Here is a 23,311-nt window from a genome sequence, read left to right as displayed (position 1 = left end):
TAATCAGGATATTATAAATATTGCATTTCACTCAGGTTGAGTAGAACAATTTGAAGTAAGTGATGAGAGATTCTTTGTGACCAAAACAAAGTGGAAATAAAACAGTAATCTAAGCAGTTTTCTTTGTTTGTTCTCATAGGGGTGGGAGATTACCAACTTGTTCAAAGCACTCACATGGCAAAACTTCAGAAGTCACAACTGTTCAGCAGATGTCAGGATTTATAAAATGTAGTCATCTTAAAGGCAGAATCTTCTACATATGCTGAAATCCATAAGTCTTGACTTTACAAGATCTCAAACTGAAAATACACCACTTGGATGTCTGGGAAAGCAACAGTTATGTTATTGTAACCTGAGTCAGCTCAGTAACACCAGCTTTTGAAACATAAGAGTGTTACTAATAGACTAATTTTATGAATGTGACCTTTTCAAAAGGCTGTTTTAACTGACATAACCTAGAGACTTTTTCCTAAGGTGTCCTTAATGAAAAGTTTTGGTCAGTTGTGATTCTAATAAACAGTGTCAGATAATAAGATAAGAGTTCATTTAAAAAAAAGATTGAACTAACCCTTTCTATAACTTCCTGGCTACTATTTATATTGAAATACCTAGTCCAGTAAGGATGGTAAACTAGATTTACTACAAGATTAATACAAAGTATAGGAGATTTATTTAGGATGTACAGACAGAGGTACTATATAACTGGCAAATCCAATTCAGAGTACAAGAGAAATTTTATAATAAGTTGCTCACAGTAGTTTTATATGAGATTGAAGGTCTTATTTTCTGAAGCAAGTCATGAAGCCAGTAGCTCGATGAAAAAGTTCAAACCACTAATAGGTAACTAGGCAATTTAATACACATTTGAAGTGCTGACAAAGACATTCAATTAAAAAAATCATTCTGAAACAAATGTTTTATTTAGAAATAAGTATTTTATTGACTTACAACTAAACACAGTCCACCCATCATGCTTGGAGAGGCCTTTGAAACACGTGTTGTCACTTCATGTATTTTGGAAGTGAGAAGAGGCCCTGTGTGGACATAGTTAATCTAAAGATAAAGCCCCTCTGGGGTGCCTTCTTGTTTCTTATAGAGAACATTCTCTTTTGATTTTTTGAAGTCTTCATTAGTTACTTTCATTCTGCGTTCTCTCAAAGCCATCAAACCAGCTTCTGTGCAAATTGCCTACCCAAAAGAAAAGCTGATAGTAATTGCTAGTTATAGACAACTAATTCAAACCACACATGCATTACTGTGACACACAGTTTTCAAATATAATTTTCTAAATGCTAGTGCAAAGAGTAGCAAAACCATGCTAATCACTACTTTCTATATTAAGTTATGAAGCTAATAAGACTGGAAATCAAGTTCTTTCTACACCTGTATTGAACAAATAGTTCTTTTTCCAATCCAAGCAGTGCTTGCATGCCAACAGGAAATCAACCTTTACAATATAACACTTTTTCCAAGGAACAGCTAACATTTAGCACAATCCATAACTGTACCTCTTTGATCTTCAACAATCTAGTAAATTGAGGCTGCCAGTGTGTGATCACTTTTCAGCTAAGTAGAATTTTAAGATGGGTCTCTAGAGGTGAAATTGCAAGGAGCCAGAACTCCTAGTCTCAAGTCTGCTAGTGACCTGCTGTATGGCTTTAGACTAGACAAGTTACATTATTTCCATGTAAAATTTTTCTCATCTACAATTTGGTGACAGAGCCTGTAATGGGGACTTGCTTCAAAAGCTTTAGATGAGAGCTGCATTGTAGCTAAGGCCTACTAGCCAAGACAGTGCCTCCTCCAGATAGGGCAAGAAATATTGGGTTAGATTCACAGAGGAACTTTGTAATCATGCCTAACTTTTAGGCACCTAAAAATATCACTGGGATTCGCAAAGCCAGAGTTAAGCTCCCTATACAACGAATGGGGATTCACAAAAGGCAGCATACTACCCGCCATAGCATCTCCCATTGGCTATGTACTAAGCTTCCCTACCCTCATGGAGTTCAGTGCCTCCAATGATTTTGCAAGAGGAGGCACTCCATGAAAACTTTCAGCCCAGTGGTTAGGGTACTTACCCGTAATGTGAGACACACTGCTTCAAGTTCCCCCCTCTGCCTGAGGGGGAAGAGGAGAGCTGAAGAGTGCCCTAACCACTGAGCTACAAGAAGTCTGATGTGGGGCGCTCTCAATCTCTCCTTTTGAAGTTGTTCCACTGTGGATAAATTATCTAAAAATAATCAGTGAAGGAAGGGGACTGGTCCAATGACTCATTTATCTATACTGGAACAGCTTCAATGGGCTTCTTCTGTGTCTCCTCACATCAAAATATCCTTTGGGCTAAAAGTTATGAGGGATGGTCGCCCAGCAAGCTGTTGTGAGAGCTTGCCTAAGGCGACCCCACCCAGTTAATCTATTTCCCCACCGTTAATACATCCCACTGGGGATGAGGCTGCACTGTGCATGCGCACAGACAGAAACCCAGGCACCGATAGGTGCAGCAGCAACTGCGCAGGGGTTTGGTGAATCCAGTAGGGTCTGATCCTGGGATTTAGGGAACTAAGTCCCTTTGTGAATCTAGCCCCTTAGACTTTAATTTCTACTCAACCACTGCTAACACTTGCATTTTCAGCATTTAGAAAAACATGCTGCTCGGCCATTAGAAATGGTGTGGCAAGTAGAGTTTTGGTACCCACCTACACAAAATGAAGAGGTTTTTATGGCACTAGGGCAGGGTGCAAAACTGTATGGAGGGCTGGGTAGGGAAGGCTGTGCCTCCCCAAACAGCCTGGCTCCTACCCCCCCGTCTGACCCCCTCAGAACTCCTGACCAATCGAACCCCCCATTCCACGTCCCCTGACGGCCCCCGCAGGACTTCCACATCTATCCATCCCAACTGCCCTCCGCCCCATCCAACCACTCCCTGTCCCCTGGAACTCCCTGCCCCTTATGCAACCCCCCCTGCTCCCCGCCCCCTCACTGTGCTGCTCTGAGCAGCATTCATGCACCTTACCTTAATATCTGCGCCAGACAGATCATCTTTAGCCATAATGAGCTCATCTAAAGTAACATCATCTGCCAAAGTCATCCTGCTTGTGTGGATCTGAAAGATGCGCTTCTTGGTCTTTTCATCTGGTAAGGGGAACTCAATTTTCCTATCAATACGCCCTGTGTGTGTAGGAAAGACATTTAAGTGATTCTGGATTGAAAGCAGTGGAGTTTGAAGTGCTCTGTCCCCTGAAGTAGTACAGAATGAGCTGTCACTGTTTCCACAACCATATTCTGGAAGAAAAACTGAGGTCAGAAGGTAGGTGAGGCTCCATGCTCATGAGAATATGAGCAAGCTGTGACCATTTGATTAATGTTTATGCAGTGCTGCACTGTAGGGTCTGTGTGCAAGACAAAATAGACAGTCACTGCCTCAGAATGTTTAAATGACAGAGAACTATTACTAAATAATCATATTTAAATAGAGGAACATAAGAATTGACAAACTGGATCAGAGGGAAGTCCATCTAGTCCATTATCTTGTCTCAAATAGTGAACAGCTTCAGTGGAAAGTGTAAGAACCTCACAGTAGGCAAATGTGGGGAAGTTTCCTTCTTACTTCCCGAATCTCTTGTTGGCTGCTTTTACAACTTTACAATATATTATCTGTGCCCAGCTCAAGTTCTGTTGCTGCTCAGCTTTTACATCAGATTTTTAATATTATTTTTCAAGACAAGAAACCCAAATAAGGACTGAATCCTATAGATCTTTAAAAAGAAACATCATCATCCAGCCCAATCTTCTCCATTCCCTATTATTAAATTCTAACCAAACAGGACACTCCTGCATCATACCCTGAAGGTTGCCACGTCCTCGCAAAGGAAGGAAAGCAAATTCAATAAGTAAAAACTTGTCACAGAGAACATCCTGGCACTCACCCTTTCCTATTGAAAACAGGCACCTGTTAACATAAGTGAAGCTTAAAGCTTTTAAATGCTTAGACTTTTATTTTTCAGACTGTGGAGCTCCTTTGTATACAAGTATTCTAGTAACCTTAAAGTTCACTAACTTTATCTGTGAATTAAATACAAGTTATCAAAAACAAATCACTTCACATTGTGTTTGCACTGAATTAAGTGCTTGAATAGTTTTACCTTTATTATAAAGCAGCATACTCCAGAGCAGACAGAATGGTAGGTGCCAGGTTTATACTCAGAGAAAAAAATAAAATCAGCCCAGAAATTATGGTACTAGTATTTAATACTGGTGTTCTATTTTTCAATAGCTGAATGGAAAATGTGCTTCTGGACTAAGAGGAAGGATAGCGATTAGGACAGACATCCCTACCAAGGGCATCCTGCATGAACGTGGGCTAGATTTACAAAGGAATTTAGGTGTGGTTAGGTGAAGCATCATCACACCTACCTTTTCAGCACCTAGAAAATCACTGGGATTCTCAAAGTCTGAGATAGGTGCCTTAGAAGGGGATTCACAAAAGCCAGCATGCTAGGCTGCTCCTCATCAATGGGTGATGCCAAGGCAAGTGGTACGTCCTCATCCCCACCCCTCTCAGAGTTCTGCACCTAAGTCTGGGCTGCAGGGAGGCACCTCCCACTGCTGGAGACTCTCAGTGCAAATCTTCTCTTAGCAGTGGGTGCCTATGCCATTTTGCAAGGAGGTGGGGGTGCCAGGACCTCTCTTATAACTTTTAGACCAGGGGTTAGGGTACTCACATGGGATGTGGAAGATCCCTGGTTCAAGTCCCCACTTTGCCTGAGGGGAAGAAAGGATTCAAACAGGGATCTGCCACCTCTCAGGTGAGTGCCCAACCATTGGACTATGAGATAATCTAATGCGGGCCTCCCTTATTCTCTCCTACTGAAGCTGTTGCACTGTGGATAAATAATTTTTTAAAAAGTCATTGGAGCAGGGGGGACTGTATCCTGGGTGTCCCATGGCCCAAATGAGTGCCCTAAGCACCACACCAGAGAGTCATTCTTATGCTTGCTCGCTCCAGCTTAGTGATACTCATTTATTCATAGTGGAGCAACCTCAACAGGTGAGACTGAGGGAGCCGCAGAGACTATTCCATAACCTAGTGGTAGCAGAGCCCTGTTTGAATCCCTTCACACTTATGTGGAGGTGCAACTTGAACTTGGGGGCGAGGGGGTCTCCTGAACGAGAAGCCTAGCCCCTGGGCTAAAAGGGAGGTCTTCCCCGCCCCAGCAATTTCCTAGTATTTTGGGTGAGCTCACCTATGGGACCCTGATCTGGTAGGTGAGCTCTGAGCCGCTCACTAAATCAGGCCCCACAGGCGAGTAAGGCGGAGGAACACCTTTCTTCCTCTATTTTATACATTGTTCTGGGGGCTTAGGCATCTGGATGTCTAGAGGAAGGCTGCTGCATTGCACAGGAGTACACGCAGAAATATAGGCATGTAGGGAACTTTTACTGTGAAAACTTAGGTGCCTACAGCATTTTGGGGCAGCTGAGCAGGGCTTTTGTTAATCCCACTGTGACCTGATTTGTGGATTTAGGTACCTGAAGTGGAAGTTAAGCACCTAAGTCCTTTTGTGAATCTAGCCCTTAGTCATTCTGCCTCAGCTCCCCATCTGTGAAACAGGGATATCTCTTCTCTACCTCACAGGGGTGTTTTAAAGATAAATACATTAACAAATGATGAGATACTCAGGTAAAGGTGGACATATAAAATACCTACGCAACAGCATGATACATGTAAAATAATTTTCATATTCTTCCTTGGGAGTAACTATACATAATGCAATTTCTCCTGTAACTGAAAGCTATCCTTTTTCTCCATGCACATACATCATGATTCATATTTTACATCCTGTTCCGGAGGACTGACTTTTTCTACTCCTAAATCAATATTCCTTCTAAGCCATAAAATGATTATGGAGAGTCTCAAACAACGTTCTACAAAGAAAGGCAGAAATGAAATTCAGTACCTGGTACAAGAAGCTTTTTGGAGAAAATGCATAATAAAAAGTCTCTTACCTGGCCTGATTAAGGCTGGATCCAGTGTTTCTATTCTGTTTGTGGCCATGATAACTTTCACATCCCCACGGGAATCAAACCCATCTAACTGGTTCAGCAACTCCAGCATCGTACGCTGGATCTCTCTTTCACCACCAGAATTTGAGTCATATCTTTGAGGAAGGCCAAGAGAAAGAAATATAAGCAAACGAAATTAAATCCTGTACAAAAGACACTTTTCTTTACCAATAAGAAAATGATCAGCATATCAGAAATAAATGCTTTGACAAGCTACCAATGATTATAAACAGCTTTTTTCTTCAGAGCTTAAAACACCCAGGTTATATAGGAATGTAAATATGCCCTAAAATACAAAAGCTTTCACAATAGCTCAGTTTATATACCACCTGGGTCCAATAAGGTAAGCAGAAGACAGAGAAACAGCCTTAAAAAGGGACACCCAACTTTAAAGTCATATTTCTGACTGAAAATGTTGGATCTTCTGCAGTTACAAGTAACACTGAACTGAAAGATGAGCAAATGTTATTGTATTTTTCCAGCGTTTACTTTGTGCACCAGTGTGAATAGTTAGTTTGTCCCTTAATGAAAAGGCCCTTATAAATAAGGAAGCAGAAAAATCCTCAATTTTTTAAACAGGAATTTAAAACAAATTCTAAACATACTATTTAGAAGGGTGTGTTCTCAGAAACTGATTATTTAAATTAATCCATTTCCAGTTTTTCATATATGCACAGATTTTATGGTCAGAAAATATTACAATCACCTTTGCATAGAAAAGGCCACAATTTCACATGATTCCTGCATCTAGTCCAATAATTTTGGGTTGAACCAGAGCCTACATTTATCCAACTCCCTACGCACCCCCCTTTTTTTTTTTAAATCTAAGAACTAACATGACATTTACAAACAATCATTCTGCTGGTATATAATGCCCCTTTCCCTTACCCATTTTTCAGTCTTGTCTATTTACACTATAAGCTTTTCAGGGCAGAGACTGGGACTAGCACAAAGGGGCCTGATGCTTGATTGGTCCCTAGGCAGTACCATAATAAAAAATTAGAACATACAGTTTAGAAACACATCCAATCTTGATGTAAAGACGCAGAGTGATGAATTCCTCGGTAAGCTATTCCAATGATTAATTACCCTCAATGTTAAAAATGTGTGTCTCTTCCAACTGGACCTTTGCTGACTTTAGCTTCCAGCTGCTAGGACTTGACAGCATCCCTCTCACAAGCTCTTTGCCTGTGCTGATTCAAGTCAGTCCCGCAGCATGTTTTACTGCAACAGTTTTGCGGTTTTTTTTAAAAACAGAAGTATGAAAATGGCACCTCCAGACATCCCAAAATGTGCAAATATATACTGCTATTTCCAACACTTTGATTTTTAGGGTGATAATGGGCTGCTTTAAGGACACCTTAAGCTGTGAAGTGCGTCAGTCCCAATTAAACCTTGCTGCATCTTTAAAACAGCACAGCCTGGATGCAAGCTGACATTAGTTCAGTGTGACATAATGGCTCAATCACATGGATCAAATTAACTTCTGCTGTGGACAGTTTAACAATTAAAAATGCTATAAAAGTTATGGAAAGTTATTGAGCATGGATTTTTACCATGATACACCCAAACAATTAATTTTAAACTTTCCGACAGCCCTGCATACCTACATAGCAGAATGTATAGACGAGCATCTACAGATATATATAAAATAATAACACAATAGAAAAATAATTTAAAGTAATCAAATGTCATACTCAGCTTATTTGTTACACAAGCCATCTCTTTCTGCCTAAAGCAATCCATCATTACTGTAGCTATAGCAGCTAACTTTTGGCATAACTTTTTACAAAAAATGTTTTGAGATAAATCTTGAGTTTTGTAGTAACTGCTTCAAATTTTACTAGTCAACAAATGGAAGTGTTGTTTACATTAAAAATCATCTAATCTATCAAAATGGCAATGATGAAAGGAAAAATTCAACACAAACTCACACAAAAGGAAATGTTTCAGATAACTTCCCTATTGTTCTTGACAAAATTATTATACTCAGTGTGGAAGCTTAAATGTAATACACTACCTTTTTGTACCAATGGCATCTATTTCATCAATAAAGACGATTGACGGAGCATGCTCCTCAGCTACACGGAACAATTCACGCACAAGTTTTGGACCATCACCTAGGTACTTCTGTATAAGCTCGGAGCCAACAACTCTCAGAAAGGTTGCTGAGGTCTGGTTTGCCACTGCCTTGGCTAGTAAGGTTTTACCTATTATCAGTTGTAAAGAAAGACTGCAGTGAGTTTGCAGTAACAATTATTAACTTTAAGAAAAAATACTCATGAAATACAGAACAGTGCTGATATACTAAGTCTAATTATATTAAAATTACAACGCCTAAGACATTGCAACGCTGAGCATCACAGCGCTGAACTTTTAGGTACCTAGAAAAATCATGAAACAACACTGCAATGCACAATGATTGAGTTAGGCACACAGGCTTCCTATACAATGAATGGGGAGGGTTAGGTGCCTTAGAACGTGATCCACAAAAGCTAACATACTAGGCAGCTCCTCGCCTAAGCCAAACAATGATGGGCGTATCCTGGAGACAGGCACCTACCTCTGCTTAGTGATCCATGAAAGAAGACCTGCCTCTTTGAGTCAAATGGCTTAGGTGCTTAAGGCATTTCTTGCAGAACATGACAGGTGCAAAGTTACCATACCCTGAGCCTCCCATATCCCAGATGAGTGTTGTAACCACTGCAATGCAGAGTCAGTGTCTCTCTCTGGCCCAATGACTATTTAAGTATTTATTAACAGTGGATCAGTCGTTGGGCCAGCGAGAAACAGATTGAGAATGACCCTGTAACCCCAGGGTTAAGGCATCCATCTGGGAGATGGGAGACCCAGGGTCCAGTCCCCATGCTCCAATGACTCAAGTATTTATTCACAGTGGAACAGCTTCAACCAGAGAAACTGAGGAAGCCCCACTTCAGAATATCCCATAGCTCAGTGATTGGAGCACTCTCCTGAGAGGTGGGAGACCCCTGTTCAAATCCTTTCTTCAGCAGAGGGGGGAATTGAACCTGGGTCTCTGACACCCCAGGAAAGTGCTCTAACCACTGGGCTAAAGTTATTAGGTGGGAACCACTTCCTCCTCTGGGAAGACTCCGAACATGCCTGCCAGAATGGGCTAGCTACACATGTGACTTAGGCAGATGAACACCTATCTTCTCCCAGTTTGTGAACTGCTCTAGGGCTTATGTGGGAGATAAGCTTCAGAACGCCTACAGGGAGGCAGTAGTGTGCATGCCCAGAGGAAAAAAACTCAAGCGCTGTGGGAACTTTTACCTTGAAAACTCAGGCCCTAACCTCATCCAGCAGCTATGGGGTGTGGCAAGAGCTTTGTGAATTGCAGTGGAGCCAGAATTGGGACTTAGGTGCTTAAGTACCTTTGTGGATCTGCACCGAATACCTTAAATGGGATTAATTGAGCATACTTAAAGTTACTGTTATGTAGGATACCTGTGCCAGGTGGGCCATACAGAATTACTCCTTTGGGTGGCTTTATACCCATCTCTTCATAATACTCAGGATGGGTGAGAGGAAGCTCCACAGACTCCTATAGCATAAGAACAAGTATTAAAGCATTTTACAAATATTAACTACACCTCTACCCCAATATAACGCTGTCCTCAGGAGCCAAAAGAAAAATCTTACTGCGTTATAGGTGAAACCACGTTATATCGAACTTGCTTTGATCCACCGGAGCACGCAGCCCCGCCCCCCCGGAGCACTGCTTTACCGCGTTATATCCAAATTTGTGTTATATTGGGTAGCGCTATATCGGGGTAGAGGTGTAATTAATCCGCACAACAGTCACATGAAGTAATTGAGTATTACTGTCCCCATTTTAGGAATGAAAACATTAAGGCTGAATGGATGCCCAGCCAAAGGCAACATAGCAAGTAAATATCAGAGTTTAATTTAGAATTCAGGAATTCTTGGCTCCTAATCCTGTGTGCAGAGCACTAGAGGATGCCTCTATAATCTGAGGATTATTCAGCAAGAGAAATCTGTTTTCCTCAATGTGTTAATTACCAATTATTAAGGCCAACATTTTCACTAGTGTTTTGGGTGCCCATCTTGAGTCACCCTTAAAAGGTACCTATTTCAGAGGGTAGGAACTCAGAACTTTCTGAAAATCGCATCTCTTTAAAGTGAAGCAAAATAGGACTCTCAAAATAACGAGTCACTTTTGATCTAATTGTAAAAAACTGCTAAGGCTGAGGATTACAAATGTACAAAATCCCAGAAAACTCAGTGCTGTCTGGATTCCACAGCAATTGTGACAATTCATGCACAAGTTTTGGATCATCATCTAGGTAACTTCCTGATAAAAAGAAAACCTTTAAGTATCTGTTAATTAGATAAATTACTAAATATGAATACCTTAATTTCTTGAATCTGGTTGTCAAGGCCACCAATATCAGCGTAAGTCTCCTGAGGGGCCTTCTCCACTTTCATCACTGTAACTAAAGGATCTGTGTCATCCATCAGGACTCCTATCACAGCATGAACCTAGTCCAAGTGGTATACCAATACCAAACGTAAGTAAAATAGCATGCAGTTTACTGAAGAATGATCCTAAAGATAAAACACAAAGCTACACAGGAATCCAAGATTAAATGTATACACATTCACACAGCAACATGAAACACACAAAGCACTTATCAGGGTGGATAAAAATCAATGATTTTTTTTAGTTTAAATCAGATTTTTTTGATAAAATGCTTCCTTTGAGGAAAAAAAAGATAGTTTTAATTAAGATACATTATAGCTCAAAGATATCATCATGGAATAGGGATTATAAATTCTAATTCTATAGTATGAGACAATATATTCATGTAATGTTTAAGAAGAGTTCTGTAAATGAGTTCCAATAGTTCATGGATTAAGGACCCAATTTTATGTGGTTCCAGAGGCTTCTGTACAGCTTATTTAGGTTAATCTCTCTATCTACCCAATGGGACTCAGTGCTCAGTCTAGAAGATATCACCAGAGATGCTTAGTTTCGCAGTTCTCAAACTGCGGATTTGTGTCTCCAGAGGTAACATGCTTGTTAACAGCAAACATGATTTTAAATAAAAATAAAATAAAATAAAATAAATAGAGGTGAGAAACCTCAACTCTACTGTCCCTCTGCAAATTTTTGTACACAGAGTCAATCCCTTACCTCTCTCTAAAAGTGCAAAGTTTCAAAAAGTTCAATGAATAGAAGATTGTTGGGGACAGAATAGATCTGGACCCGGAGAAGAAGTCTGGAGAGAAATGTAAGAAGCGAGGGACATATGCTTGTTTTGTTAAAATATTATATGTTTGCTGTTGAAGAAAAAAAATCCAGAATACTTAACGGTGTTGTTTTAGTTAAATAAAACAATTTAAATGTCTGTCTGGTAACGTTCTCCTCCTAATACAGCATGGCAAGAAAATCCTCGAAATATTAATGATTAACCTGGTGAATTGGAGATAGTTCACCTCCCAATTACTTCATAAATATCTGCTTCAATTACCTTTGGTAAATGAAATACCCAAACAATCATTCTTTTTCTGATATAGCTGTAAAACTAATCTGAAAAGTTTTCAAAATAAATCACTGTTTAAAAAAGCAGAGTGCGTACCTTCTAAAAATGAAACCTACATCCATCTCTGAGTTGTGAAGAATATGTTACGGTTATAACAACAAACAAGAACGCACTTTTATGTAGAAAGCCATGATTAAATCAAGTCTTCCTGACTAGTGATTTAAATCAAATCTACCCTGGCACTTATCCTTGGAGCTATGGTACCCTTGTAACAGATTCCAAAAACAAAGGCTAGTTCAGAGGGATACTGGAACTTGCACACCACTCCATCTTCATATTGTGAGACAACTTACCTTATGATTGAGCAAAACGGAGCAGCCTGGTTCTAGAAGATCTTTGTCCACAAAAGACAGAATACTGACATAGTGCTCAGATCCCACTGATGTAGACACTATAGCGTGATTATCATCAATAATCTCCTCCAGGGTACCAACAGACATTGGGGTTCCTCTCAGGTCATCCACCTTTGATCTCTCTTCCTGCAAAAAACAAACAAGCAATAGTAAAGAATTAAACACACACAAAAAATTAGCTTCTGCAAAACATGTATTGTACTGCTTTAAACATATATACTAAAGTAAGAACTACTGCCTGCATGAGGGAAAAATGGAAATTCATTACCCAGTTTTTTTGGGAACTATTTGAAGAAAAAGGTTCTTTCTACTTCTTGTGATGCGGTACAGATCCCATGGTCCCTGAAAATGTAGCTTCCACAGCAGAGAAGGATAGGGGCTCTCTTTTTGGAGCAGCTAAGAAGCTAAACCACTTGTTTAATCTCATGTTGCTTTATGCCTCTGTAGCTTATCCTATAAGAATGTGTACATGTCTAACGCATTCCTTCCCTTCTCTGCTGGCTGGCCACCTTGGGGAGTTCCACCTTCAGAGACCCACTAATCAAAAACACGTGCCCTACCTACAATAAACTGTACCAAAACTCAAACCATTAGTCTAGTCCCTAGTATTTCTGAAAGTAAACTCCTCCATCCTCTGCTCTTCAACTAGGGAGCCGCTCAGTAAGGAGACTGTACCTTCTATGCTTTATTAAATACAATTAAAATAAATATTAAATATTTAGTCTGTTTTTTATAAATTTCAGTCACTTTATTTCCAAGTCTTGTGCATCAACTAGTTTATATTGTTTAAAATTTTACTTTGAAAGATCTAGGTTAGTAGTATTTCTGTTTTAATAAGAGTGTAATAATTTCCTCAAGACTTACCTCTTGCTTTTCTTCCAAAGGTTTCATCTGTTCCTGATTTCTGATAAATTCTTCCTCCATAAGTAGGTAATCTTTAATTCTCTCTAATTTCAACAATTTGAGTCTGCATTGTGTGTGAGGTGTCACTGTAATGAAAGAAGTAGAATCACTGTATATCTGACTCCCATTGAGATATGGTATAAGCTATTCAGTAATTCACTGCTAGAAACTGTTGGCCTAATCCTTATTAACAGGCCAGTCTGAATCATTACCCAAAGGCCTGTGAACTAAGAAATCCACCAGCAAATCTTTTCAAAATAGTAGTTACTTAAATGAAAGTTTCTAACCAGATTTTCTCCCAAATGTCATAATTACCTTCCACCACAACAGTCTCTGGGGTGATGGCTTTAGGTGTGTGTTTCTATAGATCTACCCAACCACTACCAGGGTTGTCAATGGCACATCAGTGGACGAGTCAATACTTCCAGAATCTAACAAGTAAGGTAAGAGTGTATCAAGCATAGGTAGGCACTGCAGACTAAGAACATGCTCTGGCAGCCATAGCCACTACTGTGCTAATATCTCACCACAAAAAGGCTCCAGTGGCCTAGAACATGGATGTAATTTCCCAAGGGGTTTCCAGCCATCAGGCAACATAGTAAAGCAATACTTTACTCCACTTTAAAGACAGTGGAGCACAAGAACAGTCATACAGGGTCAGACCAATGGTCCATGTAGCCCAGTATCCTGTCCTCTGACAGTGGCCAATGCCAGGCGCTTCAAAGGGAATGAACAGAACAGGCAATCATCGAGAGATCCATGCCCTATTGTCTACTCCCAGCTCCTGGAGGTTGCATCCCTGACCATCTTGGCTAGTAGATTCCATGAACTTATTTCTTTTTTAAACCCTGTTATAGTTTTGACCTTCACAACCTCCCCTGTCAATGTATTCCACAGGTTGACTTTGTGTTGTGTGAAGCATTAGCTCCTTTTGTTTGTGTTAAACCTGCTGCCTATTAATTTCATTGGGTGATAGCTGGTTCTTATGTTATATGAAGGAGTATGTAACACTTCCTTATTCACTTTCTCTACACCACTCACAATTTTACAGACCTTTATCATACCCCACTTAGTCATCTCTTTTCCAAGCTGAAAAGTCCCAGTCTTTTTAATCTCTTCTCATATAGAAGCTGTTTCATACCCCTAATCATTTCTGTTGCCCTTCTCTGTACCTTTTCCAATTTTAATATATCTTTTTTGAGATGGGGCAACCAGAACTGCATGCAGTATTTAAGGTGTGAGCGTACCATGGATTTATATAGTGTCATGATGATATTTTCTGTCTTCTTATCTATCCCTTTCTTAATGGTTCCTAACACTGATAGCTTTTTTGACTGCTGTTGCATATTGAGCAGAAGAGAAAAAGGAAAAAAATTCACAGAAGAATCACTAAGTCACCCCCGATCAAAAAACAGTGTTAAAAATAAATTAACCACAGTAAAGAAAAGATCACTTCAAGCTAACAAAGCAACTGGCTATGAGCCAGTCAAAAAGTACAGCCTTGAAACAGAGCAAGTTCAGTAGATCAGCTGCAATACATCTTAAACGCCACAAACCCTAGAAGATCCAATTCTAGAGAGTTTAATGTTTTTCTCCTTCTCCCTCTTTTACTAAAAGTCATCTGGAATAGCATTACTGAATGAGCAATTTCACCACTGTTTATAAACAAATCAGGAACCACAGTTTCCTTTTTCCCTTGTCTTGCCTCAGTATTCAGGCAAGTATTCAGTCCGGATTCTGAATGCTCCTTCCAGACCCCCAGTGCTTCACCCTGATAGAGAACTTCAAAGGAAACAAAAATGCCAGCCACAATCTCACAGCAAAAGGCTCAGTTCAGGAGAATTTCACAGGTCTTCCTTGAACTGGTGCTATATCCACACCTGTGCAAAGCACAGTATACACATGAGTTATAGAAGTAAAGCACAGTTTGTACCAGTGCAGCTTATTCCAGCTACAACAAATTGTGTGGAATCAGAGTAAATCCTGTTTGCTCTAGGGCTTGCACCAGCATGCTACACCAATGGTTGAAAACTTAGTACAGAAAAGGCCATAGATACAAACCAAATTCACATATCCTATTCACAGCTAAAGCTTCACAGAATAAGTGCCAAAACAAGAGTTCTCCCCCTGGACAACCTTCCAAATCCAGAAAGGGCCTCTGGAAAAAACAGCCTCCAGAACCACCTCATTCCACTTCCCGATTTCATTTAGTTTCATTCTGCAAGTTTCATTTGGGGATGGCGGGAGAATTACAACAGCAGCAAACACACTCACATAACAGAGCAAATATAATTGCAAAAATATAATTGTTAAGGACTGTGAGCAAGCACCTTCACCACAACATTCCATAATTTAATACTGTATGTCTTGTTAGTTCATCTGTTCAGATCCTCTGCAACAGTTAAAAAAACTGCTATACTACAGTCCATTTGTCTGCCATTTATCTGTGTCACTGTCCAACTACCGGACAGAATATGAAACCCACTCAAACATATGTGTGCTTTTTACAGAGAATAAATCCTACTGGTCCTGCACAAGGTCAATGTTTCACAGTTTACTGATAATTCAGGTGAATACAAAATTTACTTTTGTTATTTACACCAACAGAAGAGACTCTCAACATCACTTCTCCCAGCTCCTAAATGCATGAGAGAGTCAGGCACTCTTTTGCTTACTCCAATGCTACTCCAGCTAAAAATTATCTTCCCCACTTCTGATCTCATTTCAGAAATTTTCTTTTGGGTGCCCTATACAGTGGTCTTCAGAAAAAATTAAGAATTATTGAGATTATCTCTAATAACTTTAACCAAGCAATAGGGAAATTATTTCTAATAGAATCTTTACAGCGTTACCTTTGGTTTTACAATTTAGTCTTGAGATTTAGCCTTAATCCTGCAGTAAGATCTGTGAGAGCAGACCACTATACACCCTTGTGAAGCTTGCTGCATGATCAGAACCCTAGATCCCACAATATAAGAGCCTTGTGAGATTGTAGGAGAAATAAACATACTTACCCAGTGGAAGTTTGCTGGCTGCATCTGGTCCCTTTGTTTTCTTCTTCTTTTTCCCCACTCTAGTTGGAACTGGAGGTTCATATTTCTTCTTCTTATCCTTTTAAACCAAGTAAGACAAGCACAAAACAAAAATCAGAATAGCTACCACAAGAACGAGCCACAGAAATCCACCATAGTTCCAAGCTGAAAAAACTCAATTTGAAAGTGAACTACAATGCAAAAATATATTGGGTTTGTGCCCTTTACTCCTCCTTTATGATGTATAACATATAAAGAGGGAGGCTTTAAAAAAACAACAACTTTTTTTCCTGCTTACTTTATATATTAGATATATCAGGTCTTGAGTTGCCTCTTTCTGATGAAGGACTTTGCTAATTTTTGGAGAACTAGGAATCTGATGTCCCAGGAGGCTGAAAGCTGAGCTGTAAATCTTCTAGGCCTCTGCAAATGAGGCTTAAGGAAGAGAGGAGGTTGACTCTCAAGCCTCGTCTACACTAGAGAATCACACTACAGCTCTCTGCACCGGTGTGAGTGTAAGTTGCAGCAAGGCAAAGTGTTTACACTAACCATCCTATTTCACAGTGCACAGCTTCCACACACAGAACAGAACACCTTGCTCTGTTGCAGCAGCACAGCACCGTGGAGACTTATCCCAGTGTTATTTTACATCATAAAGGAGTAGTCAGGTTTTGCAATTGGTTTACTTTGCAGTTTAGTCTACATCCAAATATATTAAACTCAGTTGTTAATTTGTATATTTATAAGTTTGCCTGCATAAACAGAATTCTAACTCAGAAGAACTCATTTTTCTTCCTAAGCCACAAGAAAAAAGAACTATATTAATTGGATTTTTAAAAATGCACTTGCACCCATGATCCTAACGTATGTACACAAGTGCTGACTCAGTACTCACAAATGAGGTATCTGCCTGCAGATTTTGGAAAGTCAACTCCTTTGTGACCAAAAGCTATTTTTATTTCACTGCTTGTAAATAAGATATTACTGCCATGTAATATTTAGTGCCTCTCAAACAGCTTACAGAACAAGCCATTTTCTGAGTAAACCATGTGAGTTCTTCTAGAACATGCATATGAAAGTGATATTTGGGGAGGCTAGGAAATTTAAGCAAAGGGCAAATATTAGGCAGTTTTGAGTACAAGGCACAAAAGATTATTTAAAAACCCATTGCTGAAAACTTTGGAAGTAGTCATGCAGTTCACCCTATTAAAAAAGGGCAATTGATGTTTCATTATTTACCTTGTCATCCTTCTTGCCACCCCCAGGACCGTGTCCACCACTTTGACTTTGACCCTAAAGGAAAACAAAGATGACACCCAAATGAAAGCAAGCAAGCTATTTGTATCTGGAATACTAAGAATCTTGAAAGACTCAGACTCTTGTAAAAAGAATATGTAACTAGATGCATCTTAATAAGGCTAAACAAACTGCTGGTAAATCCTAGAATAAATCAATCTTCTCAAGCAGGAGAGTTAGTGAAGGAATTTGAAGAGTGGAGTAATATGGATTGACCAAAGGGCAGGGAAGATTACTTCAACAGCTATGTTTTGGACTGATACAGCATTGCACTAGCTTGGAGCATAATGGTTATATCTCCTTCCTTTGAAACATAAGGTATTGGCCACAGCTGAACTAGATATGCCAGGAAGATGGTAATCCCTATTTCCAAGGCCTGTCAACTACAGACTTGTTAGTCAATAATACAACTAATCACATAAAGCTAGTGTACTCAACTGTACTAAATCAAGGATTGGTATTAAAGCTATTGAAAAGAATGTACTATCAATAAGGTTAAGATTTTGTCACTGGTATTTTTGGTAAAACTCAGGTACAGGTCACCAGTTTCTGTGACTTTTTTTTTTTAATTGCCTGTGACCTTCCCTGACTTTTACTAAAAAATAATAGTAACAAAATGGGGCTGACTGGGGGAGGACTGAAGCCCAAGCTGGGGGGAGGGGGGGGCATGATAGCCCGAGCCCCACTGCTAAAGGGGGGGGATCTAGCACCTGCTGCTCATGGCAGCTGGGAGCGGCTCAGTGCTGTCGGGCTCCACAGCGGCTAACAGCTCCAGCCCGCTATCCTGGGGTTGGAAAACATCACGGAGGTCTCTGAAAGTCACAGAATCCATGACATAATCTTACCCTTCACCAGCAGACATGGATGTTCATTGAGCAAACTGTGTTATTAAATCCACAGGTTTTTATATGACTTTTCACATTTTTAGTGAATCAGTCTATAAAATAGGTTTGCTTTTGTTAATCAGTTAAGGCAATGAAACAATAAAGTTGTGTATTTTAATTGTATATTGTATGCTTAATACACTGTTGTCAGCTCTTGGGATTTTAGGTGTTTTTCTTGAAGCACCAGCTACTAGAGTCATGTAATAATATGAATAGGAGTACTTGTGGCACCTTAGTCTCTAAGGTGCCACAAGTACTCCTTTTCTTTTTGCGGATACAGACTAACACGGCTGCTACTCTGAAACCTGTGATAATATGAGCATCTCAGCTCTCATTTAAAACAAACAAACAAACGAACAGGTTTCTAGGCCTTGTGGTTGTGAAAACCTGAAGATGTGACCCAAGTGTTGTCCAAAGGCTCAAACACTGAAAAGCGGATTAAAAGACCCAAACTTGTATTTTAAAAAAATCTCAAGAATTTTAAGGTCCTTGTGGTTTTTAAACACTTTGTGTTGGCAATATGCTACACAGCACCTCACAATGTGAGCACTTTGAGATCTACTGATGAAAAATGTTATGTCAAAATTAGATATTTTTGTGATTTAAACACAAGATTAACAAACCAATTGTGGATGTGGGAAAGGGGACAGGACCCGGGACCAACCCGTTTGTTTTTTCTCCGTTTTGCTGAATGCCAGGCAGGCCGGCCTACAGAAGAGGAATGTTTTCAGTCTCCTCATGGGGTAGCGGGTAAGCAGGGAGACTGCCAACATGGGTGGCAGCTTTGCCCTTCCCACCCTCCCCTGTTTCGCCTGTGCCTTGTAGCAGCGGGGATCTGCTCCCTTCGGTGGCCTGCAGGGCAGGACGGGGGTCTGTGCCTGAGGGGGACCGGCCCCTCCTGGACAGAGCTCTGGGGAGAGGATGTTACGGCTTCGAAATAAATTGCCTCCCGAAATCGGAAAATAACCCCCCTCACGCCCCGCCGACTCCTGCCCCGCTCCCCTCGCTCCAGGGCCGGCGGGGCAGGGGCCTCAGAGGGGGATGGGCGATGACTCCGCATAAGCCGGGCCGGCGGGGGAAGGGGCCGGGGGCCCAGCCTCCCTCCACACCCCCCCGTCCCTCGGGCTCCTGGCTGCAGCCCCCTGGTTACCGGTGGCGGAGAAACGGGCCCGGTGCTCACTCACCATCCTGCACCCACCAACGGAAGCGCCGCGGCGTACGGGACCCGAGAGGGGACAGACGGAGAGGCGAAGGCAGAGGCGGGGCCGCTACGGAGCCCAGGACGGGCCAAGCGCGGTCGCCGAAGGCGTGGGGACGGGGCGTGACGAACAAGAAGCCTCTACCCAAGCTTGGGGACGAGGGACGGGTCGGGGCAGCGCGAGGGGTCACGTGACGCGAGTCGGGCAGCTGTTAATGGCGCGCCGGGAGGGGCCGCGGGGGCTGCTCTGAGCTCGTGGGGCGCGCGCGGCAGGTTCGCGGAGCTAGCGCTGAGTCAGTGGGCGGCCGCTCTGAGGCCAGTGCCCATGGCAGAGCCGTCCCTGCTGTCACATGGGGACTTTTCCTGCAGCTGCTTCTTGGCTGAGTTAAACTCCCTGTTGTTTCCTGAAGGGATGTTCCTGACCTCGCTGGGTCCCTTTGCATTAAGCCTGCTTTCAGTGGCATTTCACACTTCCACCCAGTTTACTGTCATCTTTGGATTTCACTGACATCCATAGAATTAAAAATCAATCACCCTGATTCCCACTCTGAAGGTGCTCCTTGTCTTGTCTCACACACACCGGAGTCTAAGAAACATGTTGAACCAACCTAAAAAAAGACAGGTTTCAGAGTGGTAGCCCTGTTAGTCTGTATCAGCAAAAAGAAGGAGGAGTACAGTGGGTTTTAGCCCTCCAAAGCTCATGCTCAAATAAATTTGTTAGTCTCCAAGGTGCCACAAGTACTCCTCATTCTTTTTTTTAAAAAAAGACAGCAATTCTTGATATGATTAAATATTGTAATAATATACCCCACTCTCTTCTAGGAAACTAGGCAGAAACTAAAGTTTAACCAACAATTCTAAAAAACCTTTATAGATTGTTCTTTATCTCATCTCTAAGTATCTCAGATCATTCAGTGCTGGGAAGACCACATTTTTACTCCTGTTGAAATTCTGCAACAGTACTATGGCTCCAAATGCAACAGTGTCAAATGGATGGATCTTGTCTCTTTCTTACAACAGCAATAGACAAGGAAAGCTGTAGAGGGCTCTGTATAATTAAAGTTCAGCATGATACTAAAAAAAGAACAGGAGTACTTGTGGCACCTTAGAGACTAACAAATTTATCTGAGCATAAGCTTTCGTGGGCTACAGCCCACTTCATCTGATGCATAGAATGGAACATATATATATATACACATACAGATAAGTTGGAAGTTACCATACAGAGTGAGGGATCATTTTTCAGGATAGGTTGTAAATTTTTGATGATGCGCTGGAGAGGTTTTAGTTGGGGGCTGAAGGTGACAGCTAGTGGTATTCTGTTATTTTCTTCGAGACATCACTGACTTCCTGAGGAAACTACAATCCATCAGTGATCTTCCAGAAAACACCCTCCTGGCCACTATGGATGTAGAAGCCCTCTACAGCAACATTCCACACAAAGATGGACTACAAGCTGTCAGGAACAGTATCCCCGATAATGTCACGGCAAACCTGGTGGCTGAACTTTGTGACTTTGTCCTCACCCACAACTATTTCACATTTGGGGACAGTATATATCTTCAAGTCAGCAGCACTGCTCTGGGTACCCGCATGGCCCCACAGTATGCTAACATTTTTATGGCTGACTTAGAACAACACTTCCTTAGCTCTCGTTCCCTAACACCCCTACTCTACTTGCGCTACATTGATGACATCTTCATCATCTGGACCCATGGAAAAGGAGCCCTTGAGGAATTCCACCATGATTTCAACAATTTCCATCCCACCATCAACCTCAGCCTAGAGCAATCCACACAAGTGGTCCATTTCCTGGACACTACTGTGCTAATAAGCAATGGTCACATAAACACCACCCTACACCGGAAACCTACTGACTGCTATACTTACCTACATGCCTCCAGCTTCCATCCAGGACACATCACACGATCCATTGTCTACTGCCAAGCTCTAAGATACTGTTGGATCATATTAAAGAAGTTCTGTATTAAAATCACAAATGAGTTTGATTCCCCATAGTTTAAATTCCAGGGTATTACTAATTAAGAGGTCTCTTGGTTTTTGGTACTGTTTCTCTCCCTCTATGTGGAAAACCTGCAAGCTGCTAATTGCGTTAGTACATTCTAAGACAGAGTCTGTTCTCAAAGCAATTCACACAGAGAGGCTCAAAGCAATACACTGTAACAACAGAAACAGCACCCAGAGACTCCGCGCCCTTTTGTTGTATTAACAATTGTGATTAAAATAGAGATAGAGGATGTATGTGGATGGGTGCTTGGTGTGGATAATAACTGAATGACCAGGGAGGTGCCAGCCTAAGAATCCAGTGTCCATCGGCTGAAGGAGGCATCAAGTGGAAATAACCAGAGGACCCCCAGAGGACAGACTGGAATCCACCCAACAGCCTTGTCATAAATATAAAGGGAAGGGTAAACCCCTTTAAAATCCCTCCTGGCCAGAGGAAAAATCCTCTCACCTGTAAAGGGTTAAGAAGCTAAAGTTAACCTCGTTGGCACCTCACCAAAATGACCAGTGAGGAGACAAGATACTTTCAAAAGCTGGGAGGAGGGAGAGAAACAAAGGGTCTGTGTCTGTCTGTATGCTGCTTTTGCCGGGGACAGAACAGGAATGGAGTCTTAGAACTTTTAGTAAGTAATCTAGCTAGGTATGTGTTAGATTATGATTTCTTTAAATGGCTGAGAAAAGAACTGTGCTGAATAGAATGACTATCCCTGTCTGTGTGTCTTTTTTGTAACTTAAGGTTTTGCCTAGAGGGATTCTCTGTGTTTTGAATATAATTACCCTGTAAGGTATCTACCATCCTGATTTTACAGAGGTGATTCCTTTACTTCTATTAAAAGTCTTCTTGTAAGAAAACTGAATGCTTTTTCATTGTTCTAAGATCCAAGGGTTTGGGTCTGTGGTCACATATGCAAATTGGTGAGGATTGTTACCAAACCTTCCCCTGGAAGGGGGTGCAAGGGTTGGGAGGATTTTGCGGGGAAAGACGTGTCCAAACTACATTTCCCAGTAAACCCAGATAAAGTTTGGTGGTGGCAGTGGAAATTCCAAGGGCAAAGGGTAAAATTAATTTGTGCCTTGGGGAAGTTTTAACCTAAGCTGGTAAAAGTAAGCTTAGGAGGTTTTCATGCAGGTCCCCACATCTGTACCCTAGAGTTCAGAGTGGGGAAGGAACCTTGACAAGCCTCAAGAATGGGAGAACCAAAGAACAAGATAACATCTAGAAGCATGGAGCCATCGGGAATGTGACATCTGCTGATTGATTCAGCAACAGCATGATGAAGCAATTCCCATAGACTGGCATAGGAAGAAATTCCTATAAAAATGGACTCTAGAAAGTGAGAACTTTGGGGTCTGATTCTGCAAACCAACTTCCAGGAGCATCAGATGAGCATCTGACAAGGCCCTGCTCCCTCCTCATGTCCAGGCCACCTGGCCAGTGGCTTGGCATGAGCAACTCTAAGGCTGGTAACTATGATAACAACCTTGCAGAACCTGTGTGTGCGTGTGTGTGTGTGTGTGTATGAATGTGTGAGTAAATATGAAATTGAATGGAATGTTATAGCTATAACTAACTGCTTACTATGATTCTTTCTGTATTCACAATAAATGTGGTATTTTGCCTTTTTCCCTTTAATAAGATCCTGCTGGTTTTTATTTTATTGGTATAAGAATACAACTGCATTTGCTCCAATCCCTCAGACAGAAACAAACACCTACAAGATCTCTATCAAGCATTCTTAAAACTACAATACCCACCTGCTGAAGTGAAAAAACAGATTGACAGAGCCAGAAGAGTACCCAGAAGTCACCTACTACAGGACAGACCCAACAAAGAAAATAACAGAACGCCACTAGCTGTCACCTTCAGCCCCCAACTAAAACCTCTCCAGCGCATCATCAAAGATTTACAACCTATCCTGAAAAATGATCCCTCACTCTCGCAGATCTTAGGAGACAGACCAGTCCT

At 41.2% G+C, this 23,311-nt stretch overlaps 1 protein-coding gene across 1 annotated transcript; it reads right to left on the bottom strand.

Annotated features, from left to right (window-relative positions):
- Positions 1–915: 915 nt before the first annotated feature.
- On the bottom strand, positions 916–19,448 carry PSMC1 (proteasome 26S subunit, ATPase 1). The gene is made up of 11 exons (XM_077819252.1): positions 19,307–19,448; positions 17,182–17,235; positions 15,925–16,021; positions 12,872–12,996; positions 11,948–12,133; positions 10,462–10,590; positions 9,535–9,631; positions 8,087–8,276; positions 6,010–6,161; positions 3,017–3,171; positions 916–1,188 (listed from the first exon to the last, which is right to left on the bottom strand). The coding sequence occupies exons 1-11, from the start codon at positions 19,307–19,309 to the stop codon at positions 1,054–1,056; spliced, it is 1,323 nt and encodes a 440-aa protein (XP_077675378.1). The 5' UTR covers positions 19,310–19,448; the 3' UTR covers positions 916–1,053.
- Positions 19,449–23,311: the final 3,863 nt, after the last annotated feature.

This window comes from Eretmochelys imbricata, chromosome 6 (assembly GCF_965152235.1).
Source record: "Eretmochelys imbricata isolate rEreImb1 chromosome 6, rEreImb1.hap1, whole genome shotgun sequence".
Classification (NCBI taxonomy): Eukaryota; Metazoa; Chordata; order Testudines; family Cheloniidae; genus Eretmochelys; species Eretmochelys imbricata.
This window is presented reverse-complemented; position numbering and strand designations above follow the sequence as displayed.

Bases quoted from the DNA above. Each gene is read 5' to 3' on its own strand.
- PSMC1 (XM_077819252.1), bottom strand. The intron at 16,022-17,181 runs GTAAATAATGAA...TTGGTTTAAAAG, and splicing joins GTGGCAAGAAGGATGACAAG to GATAAGAAGAAGAAATATGA. The intron at 6,162-8,086 runs GTAGTGTATTAC...CCTTCCTCAAAG, and splicing joins GATGCCATTGGTACAAAAAG to ATATGACTCAAATTCTGGTG.